Raw genomic sequence first — 16,311 nt, 5'->3', positions numbered from 1 at the left:
AGGAGCTACTGCTGGAAAGGCATTCCCAATAATAGGACACCCATCCATGTGACCCCTTTTGACAGCAGGAGCAACAAAATCTACTTTGGCCACAGCTCTCTACTCATTCTCCCCAGAGTCCATCCTTTCCACTTGCAGAGCTGTGGCAAGAAACTAAATAAACTACAACTTGCTTGTGGAAGGAGTTCAGTCATATCAAGTCCCTTAGGACTGCAATTTGTTTGAACATGGAGGTAAAGTTCCTTCCCCTGTACAAAGCAAATATGTTCATTGGTTTGTCTATGGCATGACAAAATTCAGCTTAGGCTGCGTCACTGGGAATCCTTGAGCTAACCCTGCAGTTCATGTTTGCAGAGACCACCCCTGTTTTTGCTGCTGGAGCTGGGTGGTTTGAACTTGGCTTTGGCCTCTGTCCTCTGCTCTTCACATGACAGGGCTGACTTGCCCTCTGAGGGGAGACAGAAATAAAATAAAGGAAATGGTTTGCCTGATAGAGCTAGCCTGCACTTTGCATCAGTTAATCTGGGTAAGTCATCACCAGCTTAGTGTCAAATAGACAAAAATCAATACCTTGCATATTTGAAAGCAGCCTTTTCTTTCTGGCCTCTCTAAACCAGCATCTTCCAGCTAAGTGTCATGCCAGCCCTCCTGATTGCAGGCTGTTGCCTGGCATCCACTTACATGCTAGAATTAATATAAAAGCTATTACTTTCTGTAGCAGACAGGCTGCTGGGACTGAAAGACCTTCTAACAGTGCTCATTACTGATCTTTCAGACACAGTCCAAGTATGGTCTGCCCCAAATACTATGGCCAATTGTCAATAATACCGGTAAGGCTTCTGAATAAATCCTGCTTCAAGAAATTTTTGGAGTGTTCCACACAAAGAATGTCCATAGCTACAGACCCACTTTGCTCTTTTTTCTTGTGAGGTGGGATTATTTTGTACTTTCAGCAACGAAAATACCATATGCTGTTGTATCATAGAATCACAAAATAGTTTGGGTTGGAAGGGACCTTCAAAGGGTATCTAGTCCAACCCCCTGCAATGAGCAGGGACATCTTCAACTACATCAGGTTGCTCAGAGCCCCATCCAGCGTGGCCTGGGATGTCTCCAGGGATGGGGCATCTACCACCTCTCTGGGCAACGTGCCAGTGTTTCACCACCCTCATTGTAAAAAATTTATTCCTCTTGCCTAGCCTGAATTTCCCCTCTTTTCATTTAAAAACAGGCCCTGATAAAAAGCCTGTCCCCATGCTTCTTGTAGGCCCCTTTTAAGAACTGAAAGGACATATCTTTAATTCCATCCAATCTCATCTAACTGTCATACAGGCAACTACATATTGATAGCATTCCTACTATTTTCATTTGCTTTGGACTGTTCAGGGGAATATTTTAACCCAATTTCCAGTGTTAGATTTCATTCAACCACAAAAACAATTTTGTTATTATAGGACAGCATAAGATCTCAATTTTACAAACTTCAAATCTGAAGTACAAACCAGCATGCATTTGAACAGCAAAAGGAAGAGCCTACATTTTTCTTTCATTATTGATAATATATATTTTCACTATATAATATCTATTAATTTCCCAACTCCAAGTGGGGAAAACAGGTGAATATTACACTAAATCTGAATTAGCAAGACCCGTAGGTGACGTGAGATTGCTTGTCAAGGCACAGGTGAAACAGAAGCACTTGGAGTATTCCTGCTTTTAAAATCCAGATGGTTTCATGAAGTCCTGTCGAAGTGCCCAGAGTAAGCCGTGTCCTTTGCAGTCACTACCCATAAGAAAAGCAGACCACCACAGACTGAGCAAGGAGCTGCCTAGACCTAGCCAGAAGGAAGAGCCAAGTAGGGTCCTCATGCTCACTGCATGTGATGCATAGGTGTATACATGCATCAGTGGAGTGTGAGAAGTAGCTGAAGGAACTTTGTTGATCTGGGCTCCAGCCTGGAAGAGAGTTGGGCAGGACAAACAGAGAATCAACTCTGGCTTCATTTAGGAAAAGTGCTATATGGCTTTTTTGGCAAGTAACTTTAATGGGCAAAAGAACCAGTGAAGCATTAGTGCTATACTGGGGGGAAAAATGCATTTGAAAGTAAAGGATATTGAGCAATGGTCCTCCTGAAAAAGCGAAGCCATTATCGTAGCTTAGATGTGATATTGAGCAAGCCATGCGCCATCGTCCCAAACAGAAAGCTGCACTCTGACTATCTTTGTGTACACAGAAGTCTGTGTTTTACTTGTTAGCAGTATAGAAAGGAACAGGCAGGTAATTCACCAAAGGATGTCTGGTCTGTCTGAAAACCTTGAGACTTTTTCTCTGTTGTAACTCCATTGACCTCAGTGCAGTTGCAGCAGAGATAATCTTGGTGTGCTTTTTCTCCTGTTAGTTTTGGGGAAGCAATAAAAGCCTGCTGTGTAACTGTGGTACCCAGACTCAGAAAAACAAGGGCAAAAGTTAATGAAGGAGCACTTGGTGGACTACACTTTAAAAGTCCAGGATTCTTGTGGTTGCTCGTGAGCAGCAAAAGATTCCCTAAATTTCCGCCTCTAGTAAAAAGCCCAGTCTACATAGCAGCAACTTCTATGAGGCTATTTCCTAGCTGCAGATTATCTCACAGACAGAAAGAATTAGTGGTACCCTCTACCCCACACAGATTTACAGAATTGGCTTCACTATCTCAGGACATTGGAAGCACCTTATTTCTTCTGTTTGAAAGGAGGGGCTGGCACAATAAGTTGTGTAGCCTCTCCCAGGGTTGGTTCAGATCCATTCTGCTCCCAGTGTAGCAAAAGGGCCAAATAATCTTTTGATTAGAAGAAATTTCTGTCCCTTGTTGTGGCTTCAATGCAAAAGCCTATTAGACAAGGTTTGGTGTGGAAGATGAAGGCTGCCTCTGACCTTGCAAGCATTTCATGTGTTTTGCCACAGATCCACCCCTCATTCTTTATTTGTTGCTCTGTTTTTTCCATTTCCATATCAATTCCATCAATAATCAGATTGTCTCAGTGACAAGAAGATGACTCAGACATTAGTAAATAAAGACCACATCAGCCATAAATCTGCACTTGCTGAATGATCATCCTTTCAACGGGGCAGAATTGTTTCAAGACTGTTTTGAGTGATCTGCACCGTTATCAAGATGTTTAAAAGCTGATTCCCAGAACATGTAGTAATTGCATCTTCAAACTGCTATCTCAGACCAAAGTTTGCTAGCCAGGTGGCAATTTTTAACTATTAAAAGGCACGGGGAAAAACAAACAAACAAACAAAACGTTATTTTTAAGGAGAAATGGCTTATAGTAAAATAAAAGCATGTCTTCTCTGATACGTCTGAGCCTTTAGCAATTAGTCTGCCTTTTCCACACCACAGTACGCTTGGAGCATGGAAATACTGTTCAGAGAAAAGGACTTAGTTCATGAGGAAAACCCACAAAGAGGGATTTCCTTATTCAGGAGAGAGATTGCTCATAAGCAAAAAAAGTTTGGGGACTGTTGTCAGACTGAAGAACTGGAAGAATGCTGGATCCCACCACCAGATAGGAGCTCATCCTTCCAACATTTCACAGAGCAGGAGCAAAGTATAGTGGCAAACAAGGCAATTTTAAAGTGGTTTATTTTTTTGTTTGATGGTAGCGGTGTTTTATTTGTTTGTTTGCTTTATTGTTTACTAGATTTTTTTCATAATTCCACTTTTCTTCTTTCCATAACATACTGTTCTCTTTCCCCTAGTTGTAGAAAAAATGGACAATGTGACAGGTGGCCTGGAAACGTCCCACAGAAGATATACAGAAAAGCTCACAGAGGTGGAGAGTGATCTGAAGAAATTAGGTAATCTACACACACGCAAAGCCCCTTTGTATTATGGCTTTGGGGTGTTCTCCTGGCAGATGGTGGCAGGAAATTTATCTGAAAAATCTCTGGCTATGACAAGATACAGCACTTCTATTCCAATTTCTCAAGTATTTGGGAAAGCACTTAAAAAAAGTTAAGATCAGCTCTACTTAGGACAGCATTTTAAGTATACTTAAATAGTTACACTTCCCACTGAAGTCACTCTGAAATCATTTATACTAAAATAAACAGACACTTACGGTTGTCCTCAGGAGAGGGTCTTCTCTGAGGCGGAGATGTAAAACATAGCAGAAGCTGTTCCACAGCACAAGAGACTCTACATAAAATGAAAATCTGTCAGCCAGTCATCCTGATGCTGTTTTAGCAATTACGATTCAAAACTGAATGACATTTTAAGGGGTGCACAAATAATCAGCTGTTGAAAATTCTTATGTCTGAGGCAAGTTGATTACTTCCATAAAATGTTTCTTAATCATCTCAGGGAATACAGGATACAAGGTTGTTAAGAGTTCAGGTCTCCCAAGTGCTATCACAGTTCTCAACTTGCAGGAAGACGGAAAAAGATCATGGATAAGGGTTCTACTCACTAAGTGCACTTTTCTACCTTTCTTCCTTGTCTGGAAAGGAAACGGAGCTGTTTATTATCAAATGGTATATACATAGACTTATAGTTTGTATAATTAGTTTTTCTATGAATATTAATATACACATAATTCATGTCCTCTTGAAATAATTTTTTTTTTTTAGCTTCATAGGAAAAATTACTTGCTTGCAGCTTGATCATAAATTTTTACAATGTTTTCCCCTCAAAAAATAGCTGGATTCTGAAGTATTTGCAAACTGCATTTAATTCAAAGACGTGGCATAATTCAGAGGCATATACTTCTACTGATACATATACAGAAGTAAATGTTACACCTTAAAGCACATGCAACCTTTTGAGTTATATTTGGGATATTATGCAGATGAAATTTTCACAACTTGGAAGACCTTTCATTCATTCATTCACACCCACGCATTTTTACACACTGCTGGACGGATGGCCGATGAGATGCTCGCGACAATCAGTTCCCGTTTAAGTGGACTTGCCATGGAAGAAGTTAAAAAATTTATGGGGCAATGTATGTGGGAGGCATAAAGGTAAGAAAAGTGCTGTAGGGCCAGAAGGATAACAGTATGTGGTAAATGAAAGACAGACCTTCAGGGACTAGCTGTATGTGGACCTGGCAGTTGTCAGAGCTGTTTGAGGAACAAAATACAACTTGAGCTATAACCGAGAAGTAACCAGAGTCAGAGCTGAGAAGATCCTGGATTAAGACAAGTGGCAGGTAGAGGAACTGTGCTTGGGAAGACTCCTTAAACACTTCAGACTGAAGTCTCACAAACCACCATTTGATGTTCACCATCATGTCTCATTCAGGCACCCCAGAGGAAAGCTCTGTACCCAGCTATATTCACTGTAGTTTATGAAAACCATTCTGCCCTTTCTTGGAGTCATCTGAAATTATGGTCTCCAGACTGCGTAATTCATAAATATAGCTACACTTAGATGAGGACAAAAATACATGGACTGTGTGTGGAGAGGGAAGTGATTGAGGTCAAGAAAGGGAATCTTCCCTGAAAATGAGTGTTGACTGCTTATTTCCTTGGTTTCTGTGTCCCGGCTGATGAGCTGTGCAGCCTCAAAAGCTTAATCATACTCGGGCAGGCTCCCAGAAGTATACTGTAGGGCAGTGTAAGTAAGAGCAGAGATGTTCCTCTAAGATTAAAGGTTTCGCCTTCCTGAAACTCAGAACATGAGGAAACAATAACAGCAAAATAAATGTCATTAAAAGCAATAGTAGTATGTTAGAGAGTAAAACAGAAATACATCGTATCCTGTCATATCTGAAGTAGCCTGCTGGCTAAACTTTTGCCTCTAACCCAGATTGTTTTAAAACAGGTATTAGAACTTTTCAAAAACTAAACCAAAGATTTAAAAAAATGGAATTATATGTACTAAATCTCAATGAAGATATTCTGCCTGCCAGGAAAAGGAAGAAGAAAATATGAACAGCTAAAATTTACCTCTGACCTTTCAGCAATAGCCAATTGTAACGTCAAAACATAAATGTAGTTATACCTCTTTAATACTTTGAATTCTGCTTACCATTCAGTTTTCCTTGAGAATACAAGCAAAACTTATATTCATCAGTTTCTAATGGTAGTTCTTCCTGTATATGACAACAGAATGACCATTTTGTCTTCCTCGGCAAGATACAAGGTCTTCATCCCTTTGATTTTTTCCTCTGTCTAGGGGCAGAACTTTACTTAGTGGTTTCTCTTTTCTGGAGTAGATAACATAGAAGTTCTATTGACAGAAATTTTTGACAACCTGACTGTCCTTAAAATAGACTATGGGTTTTTATACTGTGTTTTATAAAACTCATCCTAAAACCTTTCCATTTTTTTCCTCTTCAACAGATGATCAAGCTGGACAAAAAGCCATGAATACTAACACTGAACTGTCTAGCTTCAGATCTGACATTCTGGCTCTTCGTCAGCAGCTTCATGACATTGCAGAGAAAACTACCAGAAACAAAGATACACTAGAGAAGCTACAAGAGTCTGGAAATGCATTAGATGATAGACAGAGCCAGATGAGAAGTGCCTTAGATAGTAACTCTTTCATGATCATCAGTGTCAATAAGACTCTTCAGGCATATACTGGCTATATCAACAATCTTCAACAAGACACAAGTAATATTCAAACAAACTTGCAAAACCAAGTGCATTCTCATAACGTGGTCATCATGAACCTGAACAACTTAAACCTGACACAAATACAGCAAAGAAATCTTATCAGTGCCTTGCAGAAGTCAATGGAAGATACAAGCTCAGCTATTCTAAGTATCAAGAATGACTTTCAAAATCTGCAGCAGGTTGTCCTTCAAGCCCGGAAGGACACTGACTGGCTTAAGGAGAAAGTACAAAATTTACAGACTTTGGCTGCTAACAACTCAGCACTGGCAAAAGCTAACAATGATACACTTGAAGACATGAACAATCAGCTCAACTCCTTCAGTGGGCAAATGGAGAATATCACCACAATTGCCCAAGCCAATGAACAAAATCTAAAGGATCTCCAGGAGCAGCATAAAGAATATGAAAACAGAACTTCAGCCAAATTCAGCCAGCTAGAAGAGAGGTTCCAGGTCTTTGAAACTGATATAGTGAATATCATTAGCAATATCAGCTACACAGCTCATCATCTACGGACGCTGACTAGCAATCTCAATGAGGTCAGGACAACTTGTACAGACACCTTAAGTAAACATTCAGATGAGCTGATTTTTATGAACAGCACTCTAGCCAATATTCGCTTAGACTCTGCATCTCTCAAGATGCAGCAGGATTTGATGAGGTCAAGGTTAGATGTTGAAGTTGCCAATTTGTCAGTAATCATGGAAGAAATGAAACTGGTAGATTCCAAACATGGCCAGCTCATCAAAAACTTCACTATCCTACAAGGTATGCAGCTTCTCTAATGATGCTCGTATTCATCTGTGCTGAACTCCTGCTTGCATTACTTCTATAGTTCTGTGGAAGTTAGTTAGTGCATGATGATACAGAGTTTTCTATTATCTAATCCTAAACTTTGCAAATGTAAATATAGCTTGAATATTCCTTACTAATTTCCCTATGCCTTCTCTACATACCTAGAATGGGCATGTTATGAAATAAGGTTCTGACTTAGCAAAAATTCGTTCTGAGTGAATGACTGACTGGATCTGCTTTTGATTTAGTTTCTAAAATAAGCTAGTGAAGGTGTGGAACCTCAAGAAACCAATCCCTGCTAAGGAGGAAATGGCTAAAAAATATACATTGGACTATTCCCAGAAAGGTCCACCCTTACTGAAAAACAAGTTGCTATTTCACTTTAAGCCAGTTTTTAGTCTGCCAGAAAACATCCTACTTTGCTTAGTTTTAAATCCTGGGATATTTTATTTACTCCAGAAATAAATAGCATCAAGTTTAGGAGGTTTCTCCCAGCCAAGTATTATCCCAAATGAAAAGAACACTTATATTTCCAACCTGATATGAGCCAGTCAGGCCAAAAATTCTAATCACAAATATAAATCCATTGCTCCGAATAAACTAAGGCTGAATTAGAGCCAAGATTACATGTCAGTAACCTTCACCTTTCTCATTTCAACCAGGCTTAAATTATTCCAGTTTAGGAATTTCTCTCTGGAGGAGTTTAAATTATGTAGATTGGCCGGGGGGAGTGGGTATTGGCAAGGCATTTGCTCATTCATGATCAGAATTCAAACTTGTTTTGTTGTTTATTGTTGTCACAATATTGCTATTTCCTATATTGGGTATTGTTCCCTTTCCTGTTATAGCTGGCCAGTTAGCAACTAGTACTTCTGGTCTTTCCCACTGTTGGCCTGTTGCTCACTATCCATTGTGTTGTCTCTTTTTGACATCCTATTATTGACAGAGCAGCAAACACGGTCATTGCAGGAGAAGAGTCCTGTAGTCTAAGAGCGGGAAGATGGGGCTAGAAAGAAAAGAGGGTGTAGCAGAGTGAGGGAACAGGAGCATCAACACGCAGGACCATGTGTGTCAACAGCACCGAGTGTGTCTGGCTGGGACTGGCACCTCAGCCGGTCACCTGGGGCATGGTGTCACCATCTAGTTCACAGGACAGGGTGCATCAGAATGTTTTCTTCTGTATCCTATATTTCATGAATGCTGAGGAAAGAGCTATGGTATGTAGTGCCTGAGGGGCAGACGTACTTTTACAAGCACTGATCGAAGCAGCTGTTAGCCCAGTTTTCACAGTGCTGAGTATCCTGTGTTGCTGGTCTGAGATACACTAAACAAGGACCTCACATGGGCTTTTTGCTTTGTTTCCTGTCCATATACCCACTTTGCATGCTTGCATTGTTTCAGGCCCTCCTGGTCCAAGGGGACCTAAAGGTGACAGAGGCCCTCAAGGTCCTCTTGGCCCTGCTGGCCTAAAAGGACAAAAAGGAGATAAAGGAGAGCCTGGACCACCAGGACCTGCAGGAGAGAAGGGCCCACCTGGGCCAGCTGGACCACCAGGAGAAAAAGGAGGGAAAGGTTCAAGAGGATCACCTGGCTCCAAAGGTCAGAGAGGTTCTCCTGGCAAGACGGGTTTGCCTGGACCAAGCGGAGACCCAGGGCCACCGGGTCCACAAGGCAAAGATGGTCCACCTGGGCCACAAGGCCCACCAGGATTTCAAGGCCTGCAAGGAACTGTGGGAGAACCAGGAGTACCTGGACCTCGAGGACTACCTGGGCTACCTGGAGTCCCTGGGCTACCTGGTCCAAAGGGCCCACCTGGCCCACCAGGGCCACCAGGTCCAGGAATGCCAATGGCACTACAAAGTGAACCTACATCGGTGCCTGAGGCCAATGGTAAGCATGCATCTTTTACTGAGATACAAATATATCTAAGCACAGGGTGCTCACCACTTAGTTACTGGGTCAAATAACCTCTGCTACCTTAGACTAAATATCTTGGATTTACCGTAAAAAGCCCTTTTAAGTGAATCCATACCTGTTGGTCTTCTTTCTGATGGCCTAAAATTGTTTTCAGCTAAAGTTTAGGGCTAAAGAAAAGGTGGCAGTAGTAAGAGTAATTAATGCCCTTGACCACACAATTTATCCTTGATTTCACAGAGTCAGGATCCTAATAAGTAAATTCCCAAACTGTATGTAAGTAGTTTAGGTGACAGCACACTGTAAATGGGTATGGGATCCACCACTTATTATTGTCCCTACGCAGAAAGTTACTGCTGGCCTATTGAGTTATCAATAACTGGCTTAACATAAAAAATTCACATCACAGGTTGTTCTCCTCATTGGAAGAACTATACAGAGAAGTGCTATTACTTTTCAATTGAAAGAGAGATTTTTGAAGAGGCAAAGTTATTCTGTGAAGAGAAGTCATCACGCTTGGTTATCATAGACAACAAAGAGGAGCAGGTAACTACCTTCTCTTTTCTTTTCAAGGGGAGGGTTTGAAGTTATTTCACATGAGGAAGCCACAAGGCAAGTGGGAAGCTGAGAGCATCGTGAGTTCATATAGTGAAGCAGACACAGTGAATGACTCCAGTTAGCATTTTGTCTACCCTCTGCCTGCTCAGTAGCTTCTCCGTGTGCAGAAGGGTAGTGTAAGCAGAGCTGTTGCTGACCCTGAAGGTGGTGAGCATGGAGCCACCAGAAAGGCTGGTGAGAATTGTAGTTTTGGACCTTTAAAGATGGAGTCAATTATGCTTTGCATATTATCCATAATGTAGTTTTTGCAGTGACGAATAAAATTTAATTTAAAATTGTCTAATTTAATATATGCAGCCTAGGACTACTGTGGCCCAAAAGTATTTTTAATCTAGCTATGCTTTTAGTACTGTTCAACATACTATGTGTTGCATAATTCTATAATTATTTGGTGGCTACAAAGCAGTGGGGACATCAAGATACAACTGCTTGTATTTTTTTTTCAATTTATGTCTATAAGACATGGGCTGTGACTTTACTTCAACACGATTTTCATGCCTAGCTTTCTCTACCTTGCATGCAAACTCTGCTATGGATTCTAGTGTGGGCAAGGTGTCGCAAGGCCAACTCCTGAAATGTATCTTCAGCTTAGAAAAATTCCATTTGCCTTTCCTATTCTGATAACAAAGATACTCATGAAACCAGAGTAGCTTATTGGCTCCAAAGATGGTTGTGTATGTTTGTTATGGACTAAGATCTTTCTTCCACAGCAATGGATAAAAAGGCAGATTTTGGGGAAGGGCAGCTTCTGGATTGGACTAACAGATTCAGAGAAGGAAAATGAATGGAGATGGCTGGATGGATCCTTACCAGTTTACACGTACGTAAATGAAAAACAATGGTGTTTATTTTCTGCAGATGCTACCACTCTTGCTGACACTTCTAAAAGCAGCATCTAGAAGTAATCCAATGAATCCAGAGGGTTGTAGATGCCAATGAAATAATTCATTACTGAGGGTGCTGTTGAACTCAGTTTTTTCTCTCTCCCTTCTCCATGCACAAGGCTTTCTTTCCCTGCCAGACAGAAAACTGAATGTTGAATGAAAGAATCACATAACTACATAGCACAGTGTTTCTTGCCAAAACATTTGCTTATGACTTTTATTACAAAGTAGAGATGGAAAGCACAGACAGTTTTGCTGTCTTGGTGTAATTTTCCTTATTTGCATTACAACTGGCTATAAATAGAGTGCTCGTTCTGATAAAAAATGACCAGCCTTTAGATAAAGCCCAAATCCAAGTGGAAAGCATTAAACATAAGGAAAATGCATGAAAAGGGGGTGTCTAAGCTTTGGACAGATGAGAACTGAATTGGCAGCTCTCCAGGAATCCTAGGGCTACACCTAATTTGTCCTAAATGGAACAGATTGCAACCACCCAAATATTTAATACTGAGGAGTGGACTAAAGAGTTTATAGAGCTGAGTATGCTGTGCGCCAGAAAAACATGCTACAGTCAGTCAGATGTTACAAAATGATTAGCTGTGATCTCATTGGTGTTCATTTTGATGAGAAACATGGAAAAAGTCAGATGTATTTCAAATGAGCTGTAGTAATTTTCCCTTTTTCTCCCTCCCTGTTTTCATCTTTATGGCAGCACTGTGGCTGATTCCCACTTCAGCCACTGCTTTCAATAGGTTTCCACTACACCATGGTTTTAGGTGCCCTGTCGTAACCTCAGGGCTGTCAAGTTACTGATTTCCAAAGTATTTCATTACTTTTGGAAAGCTGCGTGTCCTCCCAGGTGCCTGGTCAGACGCTCTGTGTCAGGCAGGCATGTTTTTCAGCTGAGCACGGACCGTATCAGCCAGCAATCACAAGCTCCCTTCAAAAACCTGTTTCTTCAGGAAAACAGAGCTTTTAAGTCCCAAGGTTGGAAGCGTTTCTCACTCGTTAAACAAAAACAGGATGAGAAAGCACTTGCTGCAAGCTTTTTACATGCTGCGTTAAGTTTCCCCATCAAAGCTAATGATCTGAGAAGATAACGCATATATATACTTTGTACATTCCTTAGAAGTCCAAAAATGCACTTCCCATGCAAATATGGGTCCGTAAAACAGATCAGACTTTGCTGTGCCTCCTGAGAAGCCCACCCTGGTGCGGGCAGGGGTCTGAGAACCTCTGCGGTGAGCGATAGCAAGGTGCTGACACCCTGGGTAGCCCTCAGGAGCCCGCGGCCCTTCTCAGTCCCACCCGCTGGCAGGAACACAGTGCGCGGGCTTTGCAGGATTGGAGCGATGCGCACGGAGCACGGAACACTCCCACTATATGTGCATGTACACTCAGAAACTAAAATAAAGTTCATCAGTCTAATTTTAGGTCTCTGAGTTTTGGCAGCCCAAGGCCGAATAGATTCCCTGCTCTGTAATACATCTGTTTTCCATTTTCAGCAAGAGTCATGTATTGTTTGTTTCAACGTGTATTTCCCGTTCAGAACAGACCTCATGATGTTTTCGTTAATTTCTTGCGGTGAAAAACTGTCATGTGTGCTGTGTTGTGCAATCATATATCTCTTGCTTTTTTGGTTGAAAGAAACTGGAAAACCGGGCAACCTGATAACTGGAACCATGGGCACGGGCCAGGGGAAGATTGCGCCGGGTTGATCTATGCTGGGTTCTGGAATGACTTCTACTGTGAAGATGTTAATAATTTCATTTGTGAAAAAGACATGGATAAAGGTAAGCAAGGTGCTTGGTTTGATTATTTCACCCTAACAGGGCAAATTCAAGTAAATTTTCCACCGCTATGGGGGAGAAGGTTGAGGCATAAGGCCAGATGCTATGGCAGTGCCTCATTGAGGAAGAGGAGGAATCACACGTGGAGCACTTCTACTAAGATGCAGCCCAACATGGGTTTTTCTAATACTCTGCACGATGTAGGTGCTGGATTTATTGTAATAAGTCTTGTGCTCTTGTGCTCTTTCACCACAAGACCAGCCTTCAAGGTGGTTGTAGGCATAGCATGCTCTGCATCTTGACCATCTCCTGCAGACTTCAAACACGCCTGACATTTCAAGCACAATTTGGCACATGTGCTCCAGACCCTGGCTGCACCAAAAGCTGGTTTTATCAGCTCAGTGGCCATGCTGGGGGGAAAGCTGGTCTTAGGATGTCTCAGGGACCAGCCTTTAAAAAGCAAAAGGACTATCTTGAGAGTTTGTGCAACAGGAGGCACTTGGTGACTGCTGAGGAGGTCTTAAAGTCCCCACTGCTGCCAGGAGATGTCCCATAGGGCTGAGAGGCTGGGTCCACAGGCCGTAAGCAACTCATCTGTTGCAGTTGGTGTGGAGGACTCATCAACTGCCAGTGTGGCCAAGCAGTCACCCTTGTGATTGCTACGGGCATCTCTTTCTGGTTATAGAGGCATTTCTGCAATGGCAGCGGGCAGGTTGTTCACATGGCTGCTTGGAAGCTCGCCCTGTCTTCACAGAGCTGGGCGGTATTTGTGTTCATGGTGGGGCTCTGCCCAAAATAGTATCATCTCCTCCATGCAACCTATTTAAACATTGCTTTGCCAAGGGTGCCTCCAGTTGCGAACATGTAAGCTGAATTTCAGTGAAGGCAGAGGGAACTGTCAGCTAGAGCCAAAATTATATCCTACCCACAAAAAAATGCCCCCCTAAACCAAAACGAAGTGCTGTATAAGCTTTGTGTGTGTATAACTCTATCTGTCCAGAGTAAAGAAGAGTGTGTAACAATGTAATTTGCCCTCCTTTTCCTACAGACGTTTGTTATTTTAGGAAAACTTCATGGTTTACAAGTATTTATCCTCCAGGACTTAGAGGATCTGAATATAAGTCCTCTTAAATTTTTAACATACCTTGATCTTTTTGGAAATGCGTTTAATCTTCACAGGCTTTTTACATTATTTTTTTTCTCTTTGTTTTTCTTTCTTTCTCTCACACCATAGAGCAAATATTTGGAGTGTAATAGGCTGTGACTTTACAGATACCTACATATTATGGAAATTTACTTAAAGAAGAAGAAAATCCTGGCAGAGAGCAACATTGCCTACCAAAATTGGGAAAAAAAAAAACAAAGGCAAGCACTGAAAACTGGTTTAAACATGTAGAGGAATTCAGCAGCAGCTCTTCTCCAGCATCCTTCAATTAGTCGAGGCCTTTCAACCCACAGCATCAGGAAATACTATTGGACTAATTCTGATACAGATTTTTTTTCCCAATCGGTAACCGCATACATAAGCAACTTCTGTCTTCTGAGAAAAGACATTCTCACAATCTGAGTAAGACTGTTGGTCACTCATATAGAAAAACATATAAAGCAACTGTGTAAACAGTATGTTTCATTTGCTAACATCCTAAATGTAGGAAAATTATACAGATACACGAATATATAGATTTTATATAAATATATATATATAGTCCAACTCCTATCAATAATATGGAATATACTTTTAAGAGCTTTTAAAACTTTGTATTTTTGTACAAAATATTTGCTTTTTACAATTGTTCTCTTTTTTACTGACTTTTTTTACAAATATAGTGCACAGGGGCCAAAGAAAACAATAAAGGTACTAATAATTCATTAAGGTTTGCTGTCAGGCCTAGCTCAACTATAGAGAAATAATTTTCCAGTTAGAAATATTTGTACTTTCCCAGATGATTTGTTCTGGTTAAATAACTTTTAAAGCAGATTTTAGGTAGTGTTTTCCTTATTATATGCAGTCTAGTCTGCGTGTATAACAATTAATTTGACTAAAGACTAGATACTCATCATAGCTCCGATCACAGCCAATGTTTCACCGGGGTACTATGCAATGACCAAGTTAATAAAAGCTTTTCCTTCCTCCCTTCCTGCTTTCCTTCCTTCCTTCCTGCTTTCCTTCCTGCCTTCCTACCTCCCTGCCTTCCTTCTTTCCTGCCTTTTCTGCCTGCCTGCCTTCTTTTGCCTGCCTTTCTGCCTGCTTACCTTCCTTCTTTCCAGCCTGCCAGCTTTCCTGCCTTCCCACCTGCGTGCCATCCTTCCTTCCTTCTGCTCACAAGAAATGCCACAGAAGTAAATCTCCACATTTTTAGAATGATTTTGAAATTTTTGTGTTCCTTCTGGTGAGGAATTCTACCCCGGTAGGTGCTACCCACATTGCAAGTCAAACCCAGATGAAGGATTTTATGAAAACAGAAACGGAGCTGCACAGACTGAAATATGGTTTTTTTTAAGACAGATTACAAAATTTGGTAAGAAAAACATGCCATACTCAGAAAAGTCTGATCAATTTGCACTTCTCCAAAGTGCTTTGTAAATCAATCTCTCTGTTTTCTTGGACCAGTACTTACTTCTCTCCCAAACAAACTAGAAAATAAAATATGCTGCAAAACAGAAGGCAGCGTGGCTAATAAGATGATATCATCACCCAGCCAGTTTCCTCCATGGTCCCATGAGCCGTTGTCTAGGCAGCAGTGCTGCTTATCAGGAATTTAAAAAATTAGCAACCAGTTGAAGTTCATTAGCAGAAATCTTGGTTTCAGTTCTCAGTTTTGATGTTCTTCATGGCCACATGCTATACCACGAAGGAAGTTGTTTTGCCTTCTTGGGAAGGAGGGTTGTTTTTCCATTGCCTCCTGACCTGCCGTTTACCTTGGCTGAATGCAGATAAGTTTGTTGAAATACTCCAGCTCTGTTGGAAAGAGACAGGATTTTGTACTTGAGACTTTCAAATATTGCTCATAAGACCAACTAATTAAAGGCTGCTGCTGTCCTACAGCCCACACTCCCTCCAGTGTTCATTTGAGACATGGGGTGGCTTTTAATTTTAACTCTAATTTTCTTAAAGAAAACACACAAAGTGTTAACAATTGGGAATGTGTCCTGTGGTACATACTAGATATGAGACAAGAACAACATGGAAATTGCATATGTTTAATTAAAAGGGAAAGGTCTGTGTATTTCAGCTGCAGAAACCATGTGTTGCCATCTTGGAGGCTGGGGTTTTCTTCAGACAGACTGTATTTCCTGAGACACTTATTTTGGCTTTTTCATCAGGTTTTGAATACATGATTCTGCCACACACCCTGTCATGCTGTACCTAGGAGCTGTGTGTAGATACACGCTGTAGTGTTTACATATATATTTACACAGTGTCTGTGGAGATAATGTTAAAGTGCTATTTTTGGATAACAAGGTACAAAACTATTACTTGGCACACCCAGAGATCCTCAGAAACCCTGGGAGTGGAGCTTCAAAGAGTCACACTGAGACAGAAGCACTGCTGCCTTTGGTTTGAATGTTGGCTTATTTAGGTGAAATAAGCCCATTCTGAGCATCTGCCACATTAAATGAAGTTCTTGCTTTTTACTGATGTGATAGACTTCTGTCCACAAAAGTTCATGAGAAACCTGTGTAAGCCCCAGCTGTACTGTTT

At 41.2% G+C, this 16,311-nt stretch overlaps 1 protein-coding gene across 1 annotated transcript in view; it reads left to right on the top strand.

Moving 5' to 3' along the window:
* The window catches only part of COLEC12 (collectin subfamily member 12), a 100,417-nt gene extending 84,670 nt beyond the window's left edge, over positions 1 to 15,747 (top strand). The window contains exons 4-10 of the mRNA XM_082043940.1: positions 3,743 to 3,841; positions 6,329 to 7,375; positions 8,804 to 9,292; positions 9,726 to 9,862; positions 10,645 to 10,754; positions 12,466 to 12,611; positions 13,843 to 15,747. Coding sequence (XP_081900066.1) covers positions 3,743 to 3,841; positions 6,329 to 7,375; positions 8,804 to 9,292; positions 9,726 to 9,862; positions 10,645 to 10,754; positions 12,466 to 12,611; positions 13,843 to 13,862 — 2,048 coding nt within the window. The 3' untranslated portion in view covers positions 13,863 to 15,747. The remainder of the gene's footprint in view (positions 1 to 3,742; positions 3,842 to 6,328; positions 7,376 to 8,803; positions 9,293 to 9,725; positions 9,863 to 10,644; positions 10,755 to 12,465; positions 12,612 to 13,842) is intronic.
* The last annotated feature ends 564 nt before the right edge of the window (positions 15,748 to 16,311 follow it).

The sequence above is a fragment of the Streptopelia decaocto genome (genome assembly GCF_964273445.1).
Source record: "Streptopelia decaocto genome assembly, chromosome: 2".
In the NCBI taxonomy this organism is placed as follows: Eukaryota; Metazoa; Chordata; class Aves; order Columbiformes; family Columbidae; genus Streptopelia; species Streptopelia decaocto.
The sequence above is the reverse complement of the archived record's forward strand: the minus strand, read 5'-3'. Positions and strand labels throughout refer to the sequence as shown.